The sequence below is a fragment of the Neovison vison genome, chromosome 1, assembly GCF_020171115.1.
Source record: "Neovison vison isolate M4711 chromosome 1, ASM_NN_V1, whole genome shotgun sequence".
Taxonomy (NCBI): Eukaryota; Metazoa; Chordata; class Mammalia; order Carnivora; family Mustelidae; genus Neogale; species Neogale vison.
The window spans coordinates 59,097,629-59,112,723 of record NC_058091.1 but is presented as its reverse complement, the minus strand read 5'-3'; the positions used below and the strand labels follow the sequence as shown (position 1 = coordinate 59,112,723).

The following is a 15,095-nucleotide window of genomic DNA, read 5'->3' as shown; positions in this document are numbered from 1 at the left end:
ATTGTCTCATTGTTCTGGAGTCCAGAAATCCAAGATCAATGTGTTGCAGGATTTGTTTCTTCTCAGGGCTATAAGAGAAGGATCTTCTACAGGCCCCTCTCCTCAGTTTTTAGATGGTTTTCTCCTCTGTGTCTTTACATCATCTTCCTTCTACACACGTCTGTGTCCAAATTTTCTCATACCAGAATACCTTCATGTTGGATTAGAGCCCACCCTAATGACCTCCTTTCAACTTGATTACCTCTGTAAAGACCCTTTCTCCAAATAAGGTAACATTCTGAAGTAGGGATACTTTAATTTATGAATAGGGAATGGGTGTGTGTGACATAGTTCAACCCATAATAATTCATTTTCTTTTAGCTTTAGTTAGAATATACAACACTTATAAAATACAGTAGCTCCTGAAATTTTTTTATCAGACACTGTTGAGAATCTAATGAAAGCAGTTTACCTTTTCTCCCAGAAAACACATATATCAGTCATTTATTATTATTCCAGAAAATTCTTAGATAAGCAAATGTCATCATTGCAGTGTTTCACCTTACATTATTATTATTTTTATTTGAGAAATAGTAATCATTTCACACGTAACCTTAAGAAGCCTATTGTGCAAGTAAAACACAAGCAATTCATTGAGAAGTAGTTGTTACCTAAGAATTGCCTATCAAAGAGTTACTTTATGAAATATAAGTCAGTTTCTTCATTCTACTGGTGTTATGGCACTGTCATCAGTTTATTGAGGATGGGTTACAAAAAGGTTGCTCTGAAGCCACCTATATAACTTTCATTTGCTCTTTAAGCGTGATTGTAATACATTTATTTGCATATAGCTGCAGTCATAGTTTATTTCTGTCTAATTATTTGCAGGACATACCTTTTACTGAACTATTATTTTTTTTAAGATTGTATTTATTTATTTGACAGACAGAGATCACAAGTGGGCAGAGAGGCAGACAGAGACAGAGAGAGGGGGAAGCAGGCTCCCCGCCGAGCAGAGAGCCCAGTGTGGGGCTCGATTCCAGGACCGTGGGATCATGACCTGAGCTGAAGGCAGAGGCTTTAACCCACTGAGCCACCCAGGCGCCCCTGAACTATTATTTTTAAAAATATATAATATGTTATCAGTTTATCCATAATGCTTATATTAGTGAAAATATTTCAGGAGTTTGAAGTGGCGGGGGGGTGGGAGGCTGGGGTACCAGGTGGTGGGTATTATAGAGGGCACAGCTTGCATGGAGCACTGGGTGTGGTGAAAAAATAATGAATACTGTTTTTCTGAAAATAAATAAATTGGGGAAAAAAAAAATATTTCAGGATGTGTGTTTTCTTTGCAGTTCTTACAGGGCTATCTCCTCCCCCACTTGTGACAAACAGACTAACTCCAATTATTTAGGTCCTGCACAGTTCTTAGGTTCTCTTTGATAGATATTGAGGGCCTCAAGCAGTTGGTTGGAGATAGGTGAGGATTTGTTACAAATTTGTTGCCAGGTTATAATGAAACACATGCTGGCACACATAAAAGCATCTGGCTAGCCAGTATAAATAAGACAGTATCATAACTTGTTTTATAAGCTTATTGAAGTCCCACCATCCTCTTCCAGTGCTGCAACAGAACCTTGCATAAAAAGGTACAAAGGTCAAGCCCTTGGTATTTGCTTTCTCCCTCTGCCTCTCCTCCACCCACTTCTCGCTCTCAAAAAAAAAAAAAAAAGAAAAGAAAAATTGCCTGAAGTAAATGCTTTGGAGGATTCCTTGGCCATTTGGTTAACTCCTTTGACTAAGAATCCTCCTAAGTAGCAGCTGAGGATTCAAGGCTAAGTCATTCCTAAGGATAAAGGACTTTATAGATTCATATATTCTTGCTCAAATGAGTATTACTAAAACATTTTGGCTAATCCAGTATCTTAAACACAACTAATTTAATCTATGAAAATCCACTTCTAATACTCATTATGCTAGATAAAAGTTAGTTGAAGTATTTAAACCTTGGAGTGGGCTTTGGTCAAATGCTAACCAACCACTCAGGAGTATTCACGTTTCCAGTAAGTTAGGACAACTGACTGCGCCTGGGGCATAGACCAAAATGTGCACATTTATATCATCTGTCTATCCTGAAATGTGTTCAACAAAATTATAGGCCTCATGACCCCACCTATATTTTTATGATGTGATGTTATAATTTAGGAATTTCTGTACCTTCTTCCCTCTCCCTTTTCCACTGAAAGTGCTAGTTCTCGATGTCTATCTGACTGCCTACCTTTCTTGTATTCTTTTTCTCTTTAAATAAATAAATAAATAAATAAACATTTTATCTTACATTTTTAAAAAGTATTATATGTTGACTGAAGAAAATATGGAAGATGGAAAGAAGCAAATAGCAGAAAAATATCATCCACTATCCTACTGTTCAACAATGATTATAGTTTATGTTTTTTTCCATGTATCTACTTACGTTAAAAAGGACGACATCAAGATCTTATTTTATATTGCTTCCCTCTCTCTCTCTCTGCCTGCCTCTCCGTCTACTTGTGATTTCTCTCTGTTAAATAAATAAATAAATAAATGAAAGCTTTTTTTTTTTAAAAGATCTTATTTTATAAACTAACAACATATATGGATATTTCCTTGAGTTGTTGGCTAATTTAGCAATGCAGTTTTTAACAGCCACATAAGATTTCACAAGATTTTTGTATGGGTAGACCATAATTTACTTAACAGTCCCTTATTGCCGGACACTTAGAATATCTCCACTTCACTATTAAATGCATTGCCAGACTTTGCACTTAATTCCTTTCTGTTTTCTTCAGATCTAGTTTTATGGTACCCATCATTGGCTGTTAAAATGCCTATCTCCTTTTCCTTACATTTAGGTCACAATTCCTAAGTAAGTCTTTAATTAGATTTTTAAAAGTTATTATTTTTAACTCTTCATTGATATAAACCTTAAATTTGGATGAAGCACGTTAAAAATACTGTTTGGAATTTTTACCACCCTAATTAACTAGATTAACATACTTGTTTGTTTTAAAAAATAATTTTAGGAGTATATATCCTGGGAAAATATGGACAAAAGAAAATCAGAGAAATACAAGAAAGAGAAGCTGCAGAGTACATTGCTCAAGCAAGACGACAGTATCATTTTGAAAGTAACCAGAGGACTTGCAATATGACAGGTAAGGCAAAGAGAAATATTTATACATGTATGTAAAATTACTTGATGATTTATATTAATTTGCATACCTCCAGGACCAAAGAGGAAAAGGCAAAAGGATTTATATGATTTAACTGAAATATATCATTAAATGTTGATTTTTAAAATCAGTATAAATCAATATGCAATATACAATAAATGCTTGTTCATTCAGCTTATTTATTCATTCAGCAAATACTTGGGGTACCTAGCGCTGGGGAAATAAGAATAATTTTTTTAAAATCCCTGACATTTAGAATTTATATGCTAATGAGAGTAACAAATGATAAACAACATATAAATAACTTAAGGCAGTGATGGCTGCTTTAAGGAGAATAAAGATGTGTAAGGGAGTGGTTCTTTAAGAAATGGCAATCAGGAGAGTCAGGCCTCTTTGAGGAGGTGACCTTAGAAGAAAACCAAATGATTCAATGGAGGGAGCCATGCAGAATGCCTTCAATGGGAATGGGCTTGACACTCAAGAATGCAAAAGGGGTATGTAGCTAGAGCAGAATGAGCAATGTAAGAGTAGTGGGAAGTAAGGCTGTAAGGCTATGCCTGATTTCATTAGGCCTAATAGCTGCAGTAAAAATTCCTAAGTGTGTTAAACTTACAGTAGGCAGCTACAAACCCGTGAGTGCAGCACAGAAGAGTACACTACTCAACAGGAATTAATAGTAATGATTTAACCTCCAGAGTTGGAAATATACTGGGGGAATGCCATAACAAAATCAACTGCTCACATTTGAAGGGAATAGGCTTTATAACTGGTATAACCCCTTAAAGAATTAGTTCTCAAATCCATGTCAAACCTCTTTTTCTTTGTTATTGTTTAAAGCTTAATCTTTTCTCTAACACTTCTTTTAATAACAGTTAATTTAGAAAGAATTTGTAAAGGTAGGTTCTCTTTATTTACTTTTTTTTTTTTTTTAAGATTTTATTTATTTATTTGACAGACAGAGATCACAATTAGGCACAGAGGCAAGCAAAGAAAGAGAGGAGGAAGCTGGCTCTCCGCGGAGCAGAGAGCCCAATGTGGGGCTCGATTCCAGGACCCTGGGATCATGACCTGAGTCGAAGGCAGAGGCTTAACCCACTGAGCCACCGAGGCGCCCCTCTTTATTTACTTTTGAAAGCAGAATTTTTTTCTGAGTTTAAAGGACTTTAAATTTAGTACAATAATAATACTTCATTCTATAAAGTGAATAGTGATCATCAATACTGCATGTAATGACAACTCAGATAAAACGCATTAGGAGGGCACATGATGTAATGAACACTAGGTGTTAATATGCAGTTGATGAATCACTGAATTCTACCTCTGAAACTAATAATACACTATATATTAATTAATTGAATTTAAATAAAATAAAATTTTTTTAAAAGCAGTGAGTTGGGGCGCCTGGGTGGCTCAGTGGGTTAAGCCGCTGCCTTTAGCTCAGGTCATGATCTCAGGGTCCTGGGATCGAGTCCCGCATCAGGTTGTCTGCTCAGCAGGGAGCCTGCTTCCTCCTCTCTCTCTCTGCCTGCCTCTCTGCCTACTTGTGATCTCTCTCTGTCAAATAAATAAATAAAATCTTTAAAAAAAAAATAAATAAATAAAATAAATAAAAGCAGTGAGTTCCTAGGTTTTCCTTATAATATCCCTGTATCTTTGGGAAAATCTATATCTCAATTCTCTCTTCTATAAAAGGATCATCATAAAACCCACTTCATAAATATTTTATAGAATGTGAAGAGATAATGCATGTAAAGTGCTTGGTGTGTAATAAATACTCAGTAAATGATAAATAAATAAATACTCAGTAAATGATATCAGTAAATGATAACTTTTAAAAGTTACATAATTTTTGGGGTGCCTGAGTGGCTCAGTCAGTTAAGCATCTGACTTTTGATCTTGGATGAGGTCTTGATCTCAGGGTCATGAGTTCAAGCTCTGCGTTGGGCTCCATACTAGATGTGGAGCCTACTTAAAAGAAAAAAAAAAAGTTACATAATTCTTTAAATTGATATTCAGCATTCAATGAATTGATGCTATCAAGGACATGTTAATGACTTTTTAGAAAATAAGTACAGTGCATTTCTGGTTATTACTCAGATTTTCAGAAAATAGAAATAGGTAGTCTAGAGTCTGCAAATCCATCTCAATTTGACATGGACTTTTGTGTCATTTTGGGTTCCCTGGAAAACAGATGCTAAGATGGGATTAGATGTGCAAGAGATATATTGGGGGGGGGTGGAACACCTGCAAAGAACAAAGGGGAGGGAGCAGAAGGAGGCGAGGGAAGCTTTCAGACCATAGTGCAGGTCTCATGGGTGAATGGAAAGGGAGAAGGGAAGATTAGATAAGAAGAGTTTCAGCCTATCGCACAGTTTCAAGAAAGTTTTGGCAGGCCAGTGGGGAGTCCTTAAGTCAAAGCTCTCTGGAATGGATCTCTGTTAGTATCACCACACCACTCTTATTGGCTGGGGGCGGTGCAGACATGGTAATGGATCCAAGGGGGTCACAGCTGGGCTGCCAGCCAACCATGCTCCTAGCAGATTTGGTGGAATATTTCCATGACCATCATAACCCTCAGATGAATAAATGGCGGCAGATAGGTAATTAAAAATAAAATATTGTAGGAGCCAAATAGAAGTTCACTGGAACACTTTCCAAATTAGCTTTCTGGTATGCATTGATAATGGGGTTATAAATCATATGATTAAATTTCTATCCTTTTGAATAAGGTGCAATGGATATACTAGAAAAATTTAGTAGCTTTAGGTATATATGACTAGTTTTTTTACCCAAAAAGTTGACCCTTTTGAAACTTGAAACTTGAAAGTTTCAACTTGAAAGATACCATCTAATAAAATGTTTCTGTATTCTGCCCTATGGCTTTATCTTCTTCATGATTTTTACTGAATATTCAGGAGAGATACTTATTAAATTTATATATGACACAGTGCTAGGCTGGGATAAATGAATTGTTCTGCATTAAAAGTCAGTTGTACAGATACACAATTATCTAATCTTGCTTGCAAGCAGGATATATGAGTAAGGTTTGGGAGTTCTAGTTGAGCACAAACTGGTTATAAAGACTTTAATATGATTTCTAGAAGTACTTATTTAATCTTAGACCACAAAAATAAAATCTGATTCAGATCACAGGTGTTGCATCATGCTCTGGAATCGTCAGAGTGCAGGTCCACTTCTGCCTCAGGGGTGCCTGAGTGGCACAGTTGGTTAAATGCCCAACACTTGGTTTCAGCTCAGGTCATAAACTCAGCCTCATGAGATCCAGCCCCAGGCAGGGCTCAATGCTAAGTGCAGAGTCTTCCTGAGATTCTCTCTCTCCCTCTGCCCCTCCTACTCATGCTTTCCCTTTCTCTCAAATAAATAAATTTTTTTAAAAAAGAAGAAGAAGAAGATACAAACTAGAATGTGTCAGAAAAGGCCAAACAAGGATAATAATAAGGGCTGACACTGATCATTCTCATGTGCAAATATTCTAAATGCTTTGTATGTCTCAGTTAAACCTTACAACAATTCTGTAAGATAGATCCAAAGTTCTCCTCAGTTTTCAGAGAAAACAGAGGCACTGGGGGGTTAAATAACTTGCTCAGGGTCACACAGATTCAGTAGCTGGTGAAGGGTTGTCTTGTGATTTGTGGTTGGACTGGGGGTTATCATGGAGACCAGATGGCTAAAGGAAAACATGAATGCTGCATTCAGCTAGGTACAGAAACATATTTGGTCCATGTTTTTTAAAAAACTGCCTGGAAGAAAAGAATTGACTTGTCTTCAGTTGAATAGCTGAAGGGGAAAGTGAAAAGCTCTTATCTTTCAGAATTGTTGGAGAGACTCCTCTCAAATCATGTTGTTTTACTGCATAATCTTTGAATTAGTTCCTTACTAACTCCATTTTCTATATGTAGGTCTCTAAACTGTAATTTTTCTTGGTTGGCTAACATATCGCATTTGGGCTACCAAATACTTTTTTGGGTACCAAATACGCTGAAATAAGCTACCTTTACATTGGCCCTGAGCTGTGACTTTAGTAAATAATCTAAATGACTTAGGTGATTTAATCATACGGCTGGAGGAAATACACTGAAGCTCCTTAGTACAGCACTGAAATAGATGTCTAGAGTAGGCTAAAAGCTAAATGTTCTATAGAAAAAAATAATACGGGTTTTATAATTAGTATGTCTTACCTAGTCAAGAAATAAAAATCACACACTGAAGTTTTTCCCTTTTAGAATGTGGTATTTGTGATCTCTTGATATTTTTTCATTTTGTTATCATGACTTATTTAGTGTTAGAAACTCATTTTAAATTATTATATGTGCATTTCTCCAACTTTTCTTATACCATGCAGGATCCATAAATAAAGTAACTTCTATAAATTACATGCAGTCTTTTTTTCCATAGAGCACTATGTCTTAATGTTATTCTTGGAGTTATAGGCAATAACCTTTGGCAAAACCAAAGTACAACTCAGCAGTTCTTAATTCCCAGCCTGATGCACTTTTGTCTAGGTTTTAGTACATGCTTACTGCTTTATAATATTTAATAAACTTCTCTAAAAATAGAAATAAAATATGATACAGAAAGTATAAAGATAAAAATGTTGATCATTTTATTATATCAGAAATAAATTCATTGTAAAAAAAAAATTGGGGGGGCACCTGGGTGGCTCAGTAGGTTAAGCCTCTGCCTTCAGCTCAGGTCATGATCCCAGGGTCCTGGGATTGAGCCCCCGCATCGGCTCTCTGCTCAGCAGGGAGCCTGCTTCCCCTGCTCTCTCTGCCTGCCTCTCTGCCTACTTGTGATCTCTATCTGTCAAATAAAATTTTTTTTTTTTAAATCTGGGATAGGGAGGGAGACAAACCATAAGTGACTCTTAATCTCACGAAACAAACTGTGGGTTGCTGGGGGGAGGGGGGTTGGAGAAGGGGGGTAGGGTTATGGACATTGGGGAGGGTATGTGCTTTGGGGTAAATTGGAAGGGGAGATGAACCATGAGAGACTATGGACTCTGAAAAACAATCTGAGGGGTTTGAAGTGGTGGGGGGGTGGGAGGTTGGGGTACCAGGTGGTGGGTATTATAGAGGGCACAGCTTGCATGGAGCACTGGGTGTGGTGAAAAAATAATGAATACTGTTTTTCTGAAAATAAATAAATTGGAAAAAAATTAAAAAAAAAATAAATAAATAAATAAAATAAAATCTTAAAAAAAAATTTGGAGAGTACAGAAAAGAAGAGAAAAAAAGATGATTATTATAACTCCACCATCCAGAGACCACCACTTTTCACGTCTCAGAATAATTCTTCCCATTCTTTCTTGTATGTTTACATTGCTATAGTCATAGTATATATATAATTCTGTCACTTAATGTAAGCAGATAAATGATTTATTAGCATAAACTCAGTTTTTCTTATTCCTAATAATAACAACTTGAAACTCTACCCCTGACATTCCCTCCTAACCCTTGCTAGTTGTTAGTCCAATCATATGACCTAAAACAACGTGTGTTTCTCAGTGAAGGCAGTCATATCACTTGCGACCTTTTTTATTTTCTGTTTGCATCACAGTATTGTCCATGCTTCCGACACTGAGAGAGGCCTTGATGCAACAACTCAATTCTGAGAGCCTAACCGCTCTGCTAAAAAACAGGTAAAAGCAAGTTAACATCATTTTTTGTTTATCCAGGTCACTTAAATTTATAGAATGAACTGAAATATTTTTCAAACATCTTTGTTTCCTTATTTTTCTTGATGCTTGTAATATACTCATTTGAAAAAGTACTTATTGACTCTGTCACTAAATTCATTCTATTTTGTCTATGTATTTTTTCTCTACCTTGCTGCACAAAGGAGGCCAACAATATATATATTTAGGTCAACAATATTTGTGTGTATTCTGGTTTTCATATAAATAGATCTTTTATCACTTTGGCCTTATTCAGAAATGTAATTATTGAGTGCTTATAGAATGTGTTTCTGAACCAGATGTTGTGAAGCTAAGTTATGTTAAACATTGTGCTTCTTAAAGAGTTTACAGTATAATAGGTGAAACGTGAACATTTTGAGAAAGGCATATGAATTTACATTTTATATTATTAACAAAATGAAGTGCAAATATAACATGAGTGTACAATAATAATAATTTACCTTACCATCACAGTTCTCTGAGCACAAAGCACTTTTTACACATAGGACTTTATATTTGGAGTACAGCATGTGTTGGGATTTTGTAATTTAGTGTGATGCTGTGTTCATTGAGGAGACTTCCAGAAGGAAATGGCAAGATGAAGGGAAATGAACAAGATGAAGGGAAATGTTTTATTTTATTTTATTTTAATGAACAAGATGAAGGAAAATGTTTTCAGTAAATGAATGTTAATCATTGTGACCTTGTATTCACTTCCCTTGTAATTACCTTCCAATAGCCAGGGAGAAGGAAATACTCTTCCTAGAGGGTCTCTCTATGCTGAGCCCAGGACTAAACACCTTATGTACATGCTTCCATTTCATTTTCACAATATCCTTGTGAGGCAGATATTATCATCATCTGTATTTTGCAGAGAGAAATTTACTACTCAGGTTAAATAACAAGCTAGAAAATTTCTTTAAAAGCATTTTCTCTATTCAGAGAATTCTTCCCAAAATAACAATGGATTTGTTTGCTTGGGATTTTTTTAATCTGATTAAAGTATAATGCTAGTCATACAAATTTTATCATTTGTAGAGGATGATGCATATTCACCACTTGATAGTTATAAAGTTTAGCTTATAAATTAGTTCTTATAATTATATACATAAAAAACATGAAAACATTTCTCTTGGTCAAATGAATGCTTAATTACCACCTGTGGGTACATAAGTAGAAGATAAAGAAATATGTACATGGGGCACCCGAGTGGCTCAGTTGGTTGAGTATCCGACTCTTGATTTTTGGCTCAGGTCATGATCTGAAGGTGGTGAGATGAAACCCTGCATGGGGCTCCATGCTCAGCAGGGAGTTAGCTTCTCCCCTTCTTCCTCTCTCTCTTTGCCCCTCCCCCCACTCAGTCTGTCTCAAATAAATAAATCTTAAAGGAAAAGGAAAAATATATGTAAGAAGTAGATGAAGAACAGAAATAGGTTTTAATTGCCTTAAGTTTTAGTCTTACTAGGAAACTAAGACAAATGAAATAAGTGAATAGTATTTATAAAATCAACATAATAACAGACATATTAAAAATATAGTAGCATTCTTCCCTCTTGGTGACTGTTTCCTGCAAGGCCCTGTGTTGCCTATATTTTGGAGTATTTGAGATAATTAAGATCTCTTTCCCTTTAAGACTTTGTCACCCAAAGAAGGGAGTATATGACAGATTATGATAATTCAAGATATATTGTGTTTAGTCTATGATAAAAAGTGAAAGCAAAATGTGGGCACAAAATGTAGGAAGCTAAAGAAGAAAGGGATTTATTTTGATGGATAACCCTGGACAGCTTTCAAAAAGAGGTGTCGTTCCTCTTTTCTTAGTACACAAAATTTCTTAAATTCCTGAGTTTATTATTCCTTATTTACTGTTTCCTTTTTTTGAGTCTCTCAATGCTATTTTTTTCTTGCCTTTCTTTTGACATAAAATTACTGTTTGTAGTTTGGGATAAAAATATCCATTTGAAAAATATTTGCATAAAGAGGAGCTTGAGCTCTTACAAACGTGTTTAAATAAGGAAATGATTTTCCTCATTTCATGATGTAAGGACCTTGCAAGATGTACACCATACGTCTTGAACCTGTGTCATCTGGGAATGGGATAACTGAACTCTAGAGTCAGTTCAATGGCAAAGAAAGATAAGAAGCTAGTTATATGCCACAATTGTAATGGTAACTCAACTTTTCACTAAAATGTAAATTTATGTCTAAATATAATAATAAAGAATATGGGTTTGTAGTTTGTATATCTTTGTGGCTTTTTATTTCATTTTCCTTCTAATTTGTTTTTATTGTATTTTACAAAAGTACTAGTCTGTGATAGATTGGAAATAAAAAAGAAAAATAAAATTGGTCCTTCCATGTAGATGGTTTGAAAAGCACTGAACTCCATCTACAAGGTATATCCACACAGTGGAGCACTATGCCATGGTTAAAAAAAAAAAAAAAAAGGCTATTATCTGTGTATTCCTGTGGAACGATCTCCAGGATATATTGTTATATATATACTTTAAAGCTAAAGAAAATGTGTATAGTATGCTACCATTTATCTAAGAGGGCAAATTGCATATATAAGGCAAAACAATAAGTTAAAGTAAAAATTTTTAATAGTCACCTATGAAGAAGGGAGAGAATAAAAGGGAATACAAACAGACTTACTTGAATATACTGTGCTGTGTAAATTTGACTTTGGAACCATGTAAATGTTTTACATATTTATAAAACTATATTTAGTGTTTACAAAACAATGTCTAGAAAGAGATGGTAAAATAAACCAACCTAAATGTGTAGTTGCTGTTAAAACCACAAAGATAGAAACTATACCAGGTACAAAATCCTTAAAACTCTTCAATATTGCTATTGCTGTTCTGAGACTGTTGTTCATAGAGGGAAGGATGAAGCAAATTAGTAGTTACATTGGTTTCATTGACTTAGTGTAGGCAAAAAGAAATAGATGTAAGATCAAGGAGATGAAGTTAAAAACCCCTGTAGTTTTAACACAGTTACTAGCTTAGTCTACCAAAAGGGCTTAGTAGCAATTAATATCCTTAATCAGAGAACGTAGTTACAGACTATCATTTTCTGCTACAAAGAAGCAGGACTCTTTTTTTTTTTTTTTTTTTTTAAGATTTTATTTAGTTGTTTGTTGGAGAGAGAGCAGGAGCACAAGCAGGGGAGTGGCCAGCAGAAGGAGAAGCAGGCTACCTGCTGCAGGACTCCATCCCAACCCTGGGATCTTGACCTGAACCAAAGGCAGACACTTAACTGATGAGCTACCCAGGAGTCCTGGAAGCAGGACTCTTGGAGAAAGGGTGATTTCCGGTCTGTAGCAAAAATTGAACAAGATGAACTCATGGAGTGCTGGGTGGCTCGGTTGGTTGAGTGTCCAACTCTTGATTTTTGGCTCAGGTCATGTTCTCAGGGTCCCGAGATCTAGCTCCACAAAGGACTCCATGCTCAATAGGGTATCTGGTTGAGATTTCTTTTTCTCCCTGTGCCCCTGTCCCTTCCCTCTTCCCACTTATGCACTCTCTCTCTAAAATAAATAAATCTTTAAAAAAAAAAAAAGGTGAACCTAGAACAGCTTGTCAGTAAGCAAGGAAGCTATCAAAAACTAGTAGGGTAATGTCAGAAGGATTCAGGAACCAATCTGAAATAGCACCCACAATACTGGGTCAAAGACAGGCAATTTGAACACCAATAAGAATAATAAATACAGTGAGTCAAACATTAAATATATACTTATATATATTTAAATTCTTATGTTTATAATGATATTTCAAAACAAAAAATACTTTATTATTTACCTTTGAAGGATTACTGACGTGCTTCATTATTTGTGAAATGGTAAATGAGGGAAAGAAACAATTTTCTTGATTTTCCTATATGATTTTATGGTATATATGAATATGCTCAGAAGGAGGATAAAAAGCAGAAGGATATATACCAATACACTAGTGAAAATGGTGGTGGGTTTTGTTTTGTTTTGTTTTTTAATCTTTATTTATTTATTTGAGAGAGAGAGATGCAGAGAGAGCAAGCATAAGCAGAGGGAAAAGGCAGAAGTAGAGGAGAAAGCAGACTCCTCTGAGCAGGGAGCCCAGTGCTGGGCTCAATCCCAGGACCTTGAGATCATAGCCTGGGCTGAAGGAAGACACTTTGAGATACTCAGGTACCCTGTGAAAATGGCTGTTATCATTGGTTACTGAAATTACACTTGTTTTTTTTTTTTTTTACTATACTTACTATATTTTGTGGGCTTTGTTTCCTATAGTTCCTATAGTTATCCTGTAATAAAATAAAATTAATTATAAAGATAATAAAGTACTAAGTTTTCTGTTAGATTACCTGATTACTATTCTTTATATTTTCTTCATTAGGCCTTCAAACAAGTTGGAAATATGGGAGGATCTAAAGATAATAAGTAAGTCTTCCTACTTTGTGTGAGAGCACATCTTTAAAATACATATAAAGAGAAGTTTTTATACTCACTCTTTTATGTGGATGACCCTTTTCTACCTCATAAAGTTGTCCACATTAAATAATTCTCATAAAGCAAGTTGATCAATATCTGGTTCTAGAAAGTATTCAGGAAATATTAGTGGTGGTGGTAGTATTACTGTTGTTATTATTATGATATGTAAACCTATCCTAGACCACATATGCCTACATTAGATACTGATACCTACAATATTATGTCTTTTTTTTTTTTTTTTTGAGAGAGAGAGAGGGAGAGAAAGAGTACATGAGGAGACCAGCAGAGTATATAGTGTATACAGAGTATACACACAGGTCTCAGTACTTTATACTACTAAGCATCCCTACATTTTCCCATCCATTCATATGATCCTTATCAACTAAATTATGCTTTAGCTTTGCCTATTTAAAAATAAATTAAACCTTTATAGTACTCTATTTCAGCCACCCCTTATATAATACCAAAGACTTCTACATTCTTCCCTCCCACTCGTTCTTTGACACCCTAAAGCCTGACTCCTACTTCTGTGTCTCCACCCAAACATATCTCACAAGCACCAATAGTAACTTCTGTATTACTAAATCTACCGGCCATTTTCGTCCTTCTAGACCTCTTGGCAGCATTTAACACCTTTGCTTTCTCCTCTGTTTTGAACACTTTGTCCCAGGCTGCTGTGAAGCTAGTCTCTGGGTGTCCCCCATCTGTACCTTTCTCCAGCCCTTAGATGGTCTCAGCCTCCTTTACCTGCTGTTGCAAACTGGAGTTCTTCCGTGCTCAGCCCTCTATTCTCAGCTCTTGGCTAGCTCCCTGAACAGCTCAGAGTTCTGAGGCTGCAAATCTCAGTGTTTCCCAGGTTTTTTGTGTTCTCCTTTCTAACTAATAATATATAACTCTTTACTCAATATATTGATTATTGCTTTTATTAGTTATTTTTTCAATTAGGAGATCATACCTAATTTACATTAAACAAGTTGTAAGGAGATAGACAATGACTATTTTGAATTGATATATTTTTGTACTTGAAACAATTGCAAATGTATTTCTTAAAGTCATCTTGTAAAAAAGAATAATCATAGGGACTGTTTGTGATTTTACATATTTGTTTGTTTTAATAATAGTACCAAATGGTTATCTTTCTCTGTGAAGGTTTCACAAGAAGTATCGTAGCAGTATACAGTACTTGTATGCTGGTGGTTCTTTTGCGAGTCCAGTTAAACATAATTGGTGGATATATTTACCTGGATAATGCAGCAGTTGGCAAAAATGGCACTGTAAGTTTTATAAACTTAACATATATAATCCCTTTTGTATTAAGATTTAACTGGATTTAACTGAATATTACTTACCCTGATAATTTCTATAAAATAAGTATCTTTATATTTCATGTGATTATAAACTTCTAGCATGATTTTTCATATTTTGAAACTAGACTTTTTGTTAGGATAAAGAATATTATTTTTTCTATCATTTCAGGTCCTGAAAAGTCTCAGCTCAAGTTATGCTTTATAGTAAACTTATATAGTATATATTTTTAGTAAGTAAAGATTATTTACTATAATATTAGATAATTTAACCTTGTTTCTATTTTGTACAGACAGTTCTTGCTCCCCCAGATGTCCAACAGCAATATTTGTCAAGTATTCAACACCTCCTTGGAGATGGTGAGATTATTTGTGACTTGGAAACTAATTTTTTTTATTTGTTCATATTTATTATTGAGGAACTTAAAGTG

General features: G+C 35.1%; 1 protein-coding gene across 2 annotated transcripts in view; it reads left to right on the top strand.

Moving 5' to 3' along the window:
* Nucleotides 1-15,095, top strand: part of PEX3 (peroxisomal biogenesis factor 3) — a 34,051-nt gene that overhangs the window by 6,217 nt on the left and 12,739 nt on the right. For both annotated transcript variants that reach the window (XM_044247528.1, XM_044247520.1), the window contains exons 2-6: nucleotides 3,042-3,173; nucleotides 8,772-8,853; nucleotides 13,266-13,309; nucleotides 14,510-14,634; nucleotides 14,958-15,024. In XM_044247528.1, coding sequence (XP_044103463.1) covers nucleotides 3,042-3,173; nucleotides 8,772-8,853; nucleotides 13,266-13,309; nucleotides 14,510-14,634; nucleotides 14,958-15,024 — 450 coding nt within the window. The remainder of the gene's footprint in view (nucleotides 1-3,041; nucleotides 3,174-8,771; nucleotides 8,854-13,265; nucleotides 13,310-14,509; nucleotides 14,635-14,957; nucleotides 15,025-15,095) is intronic.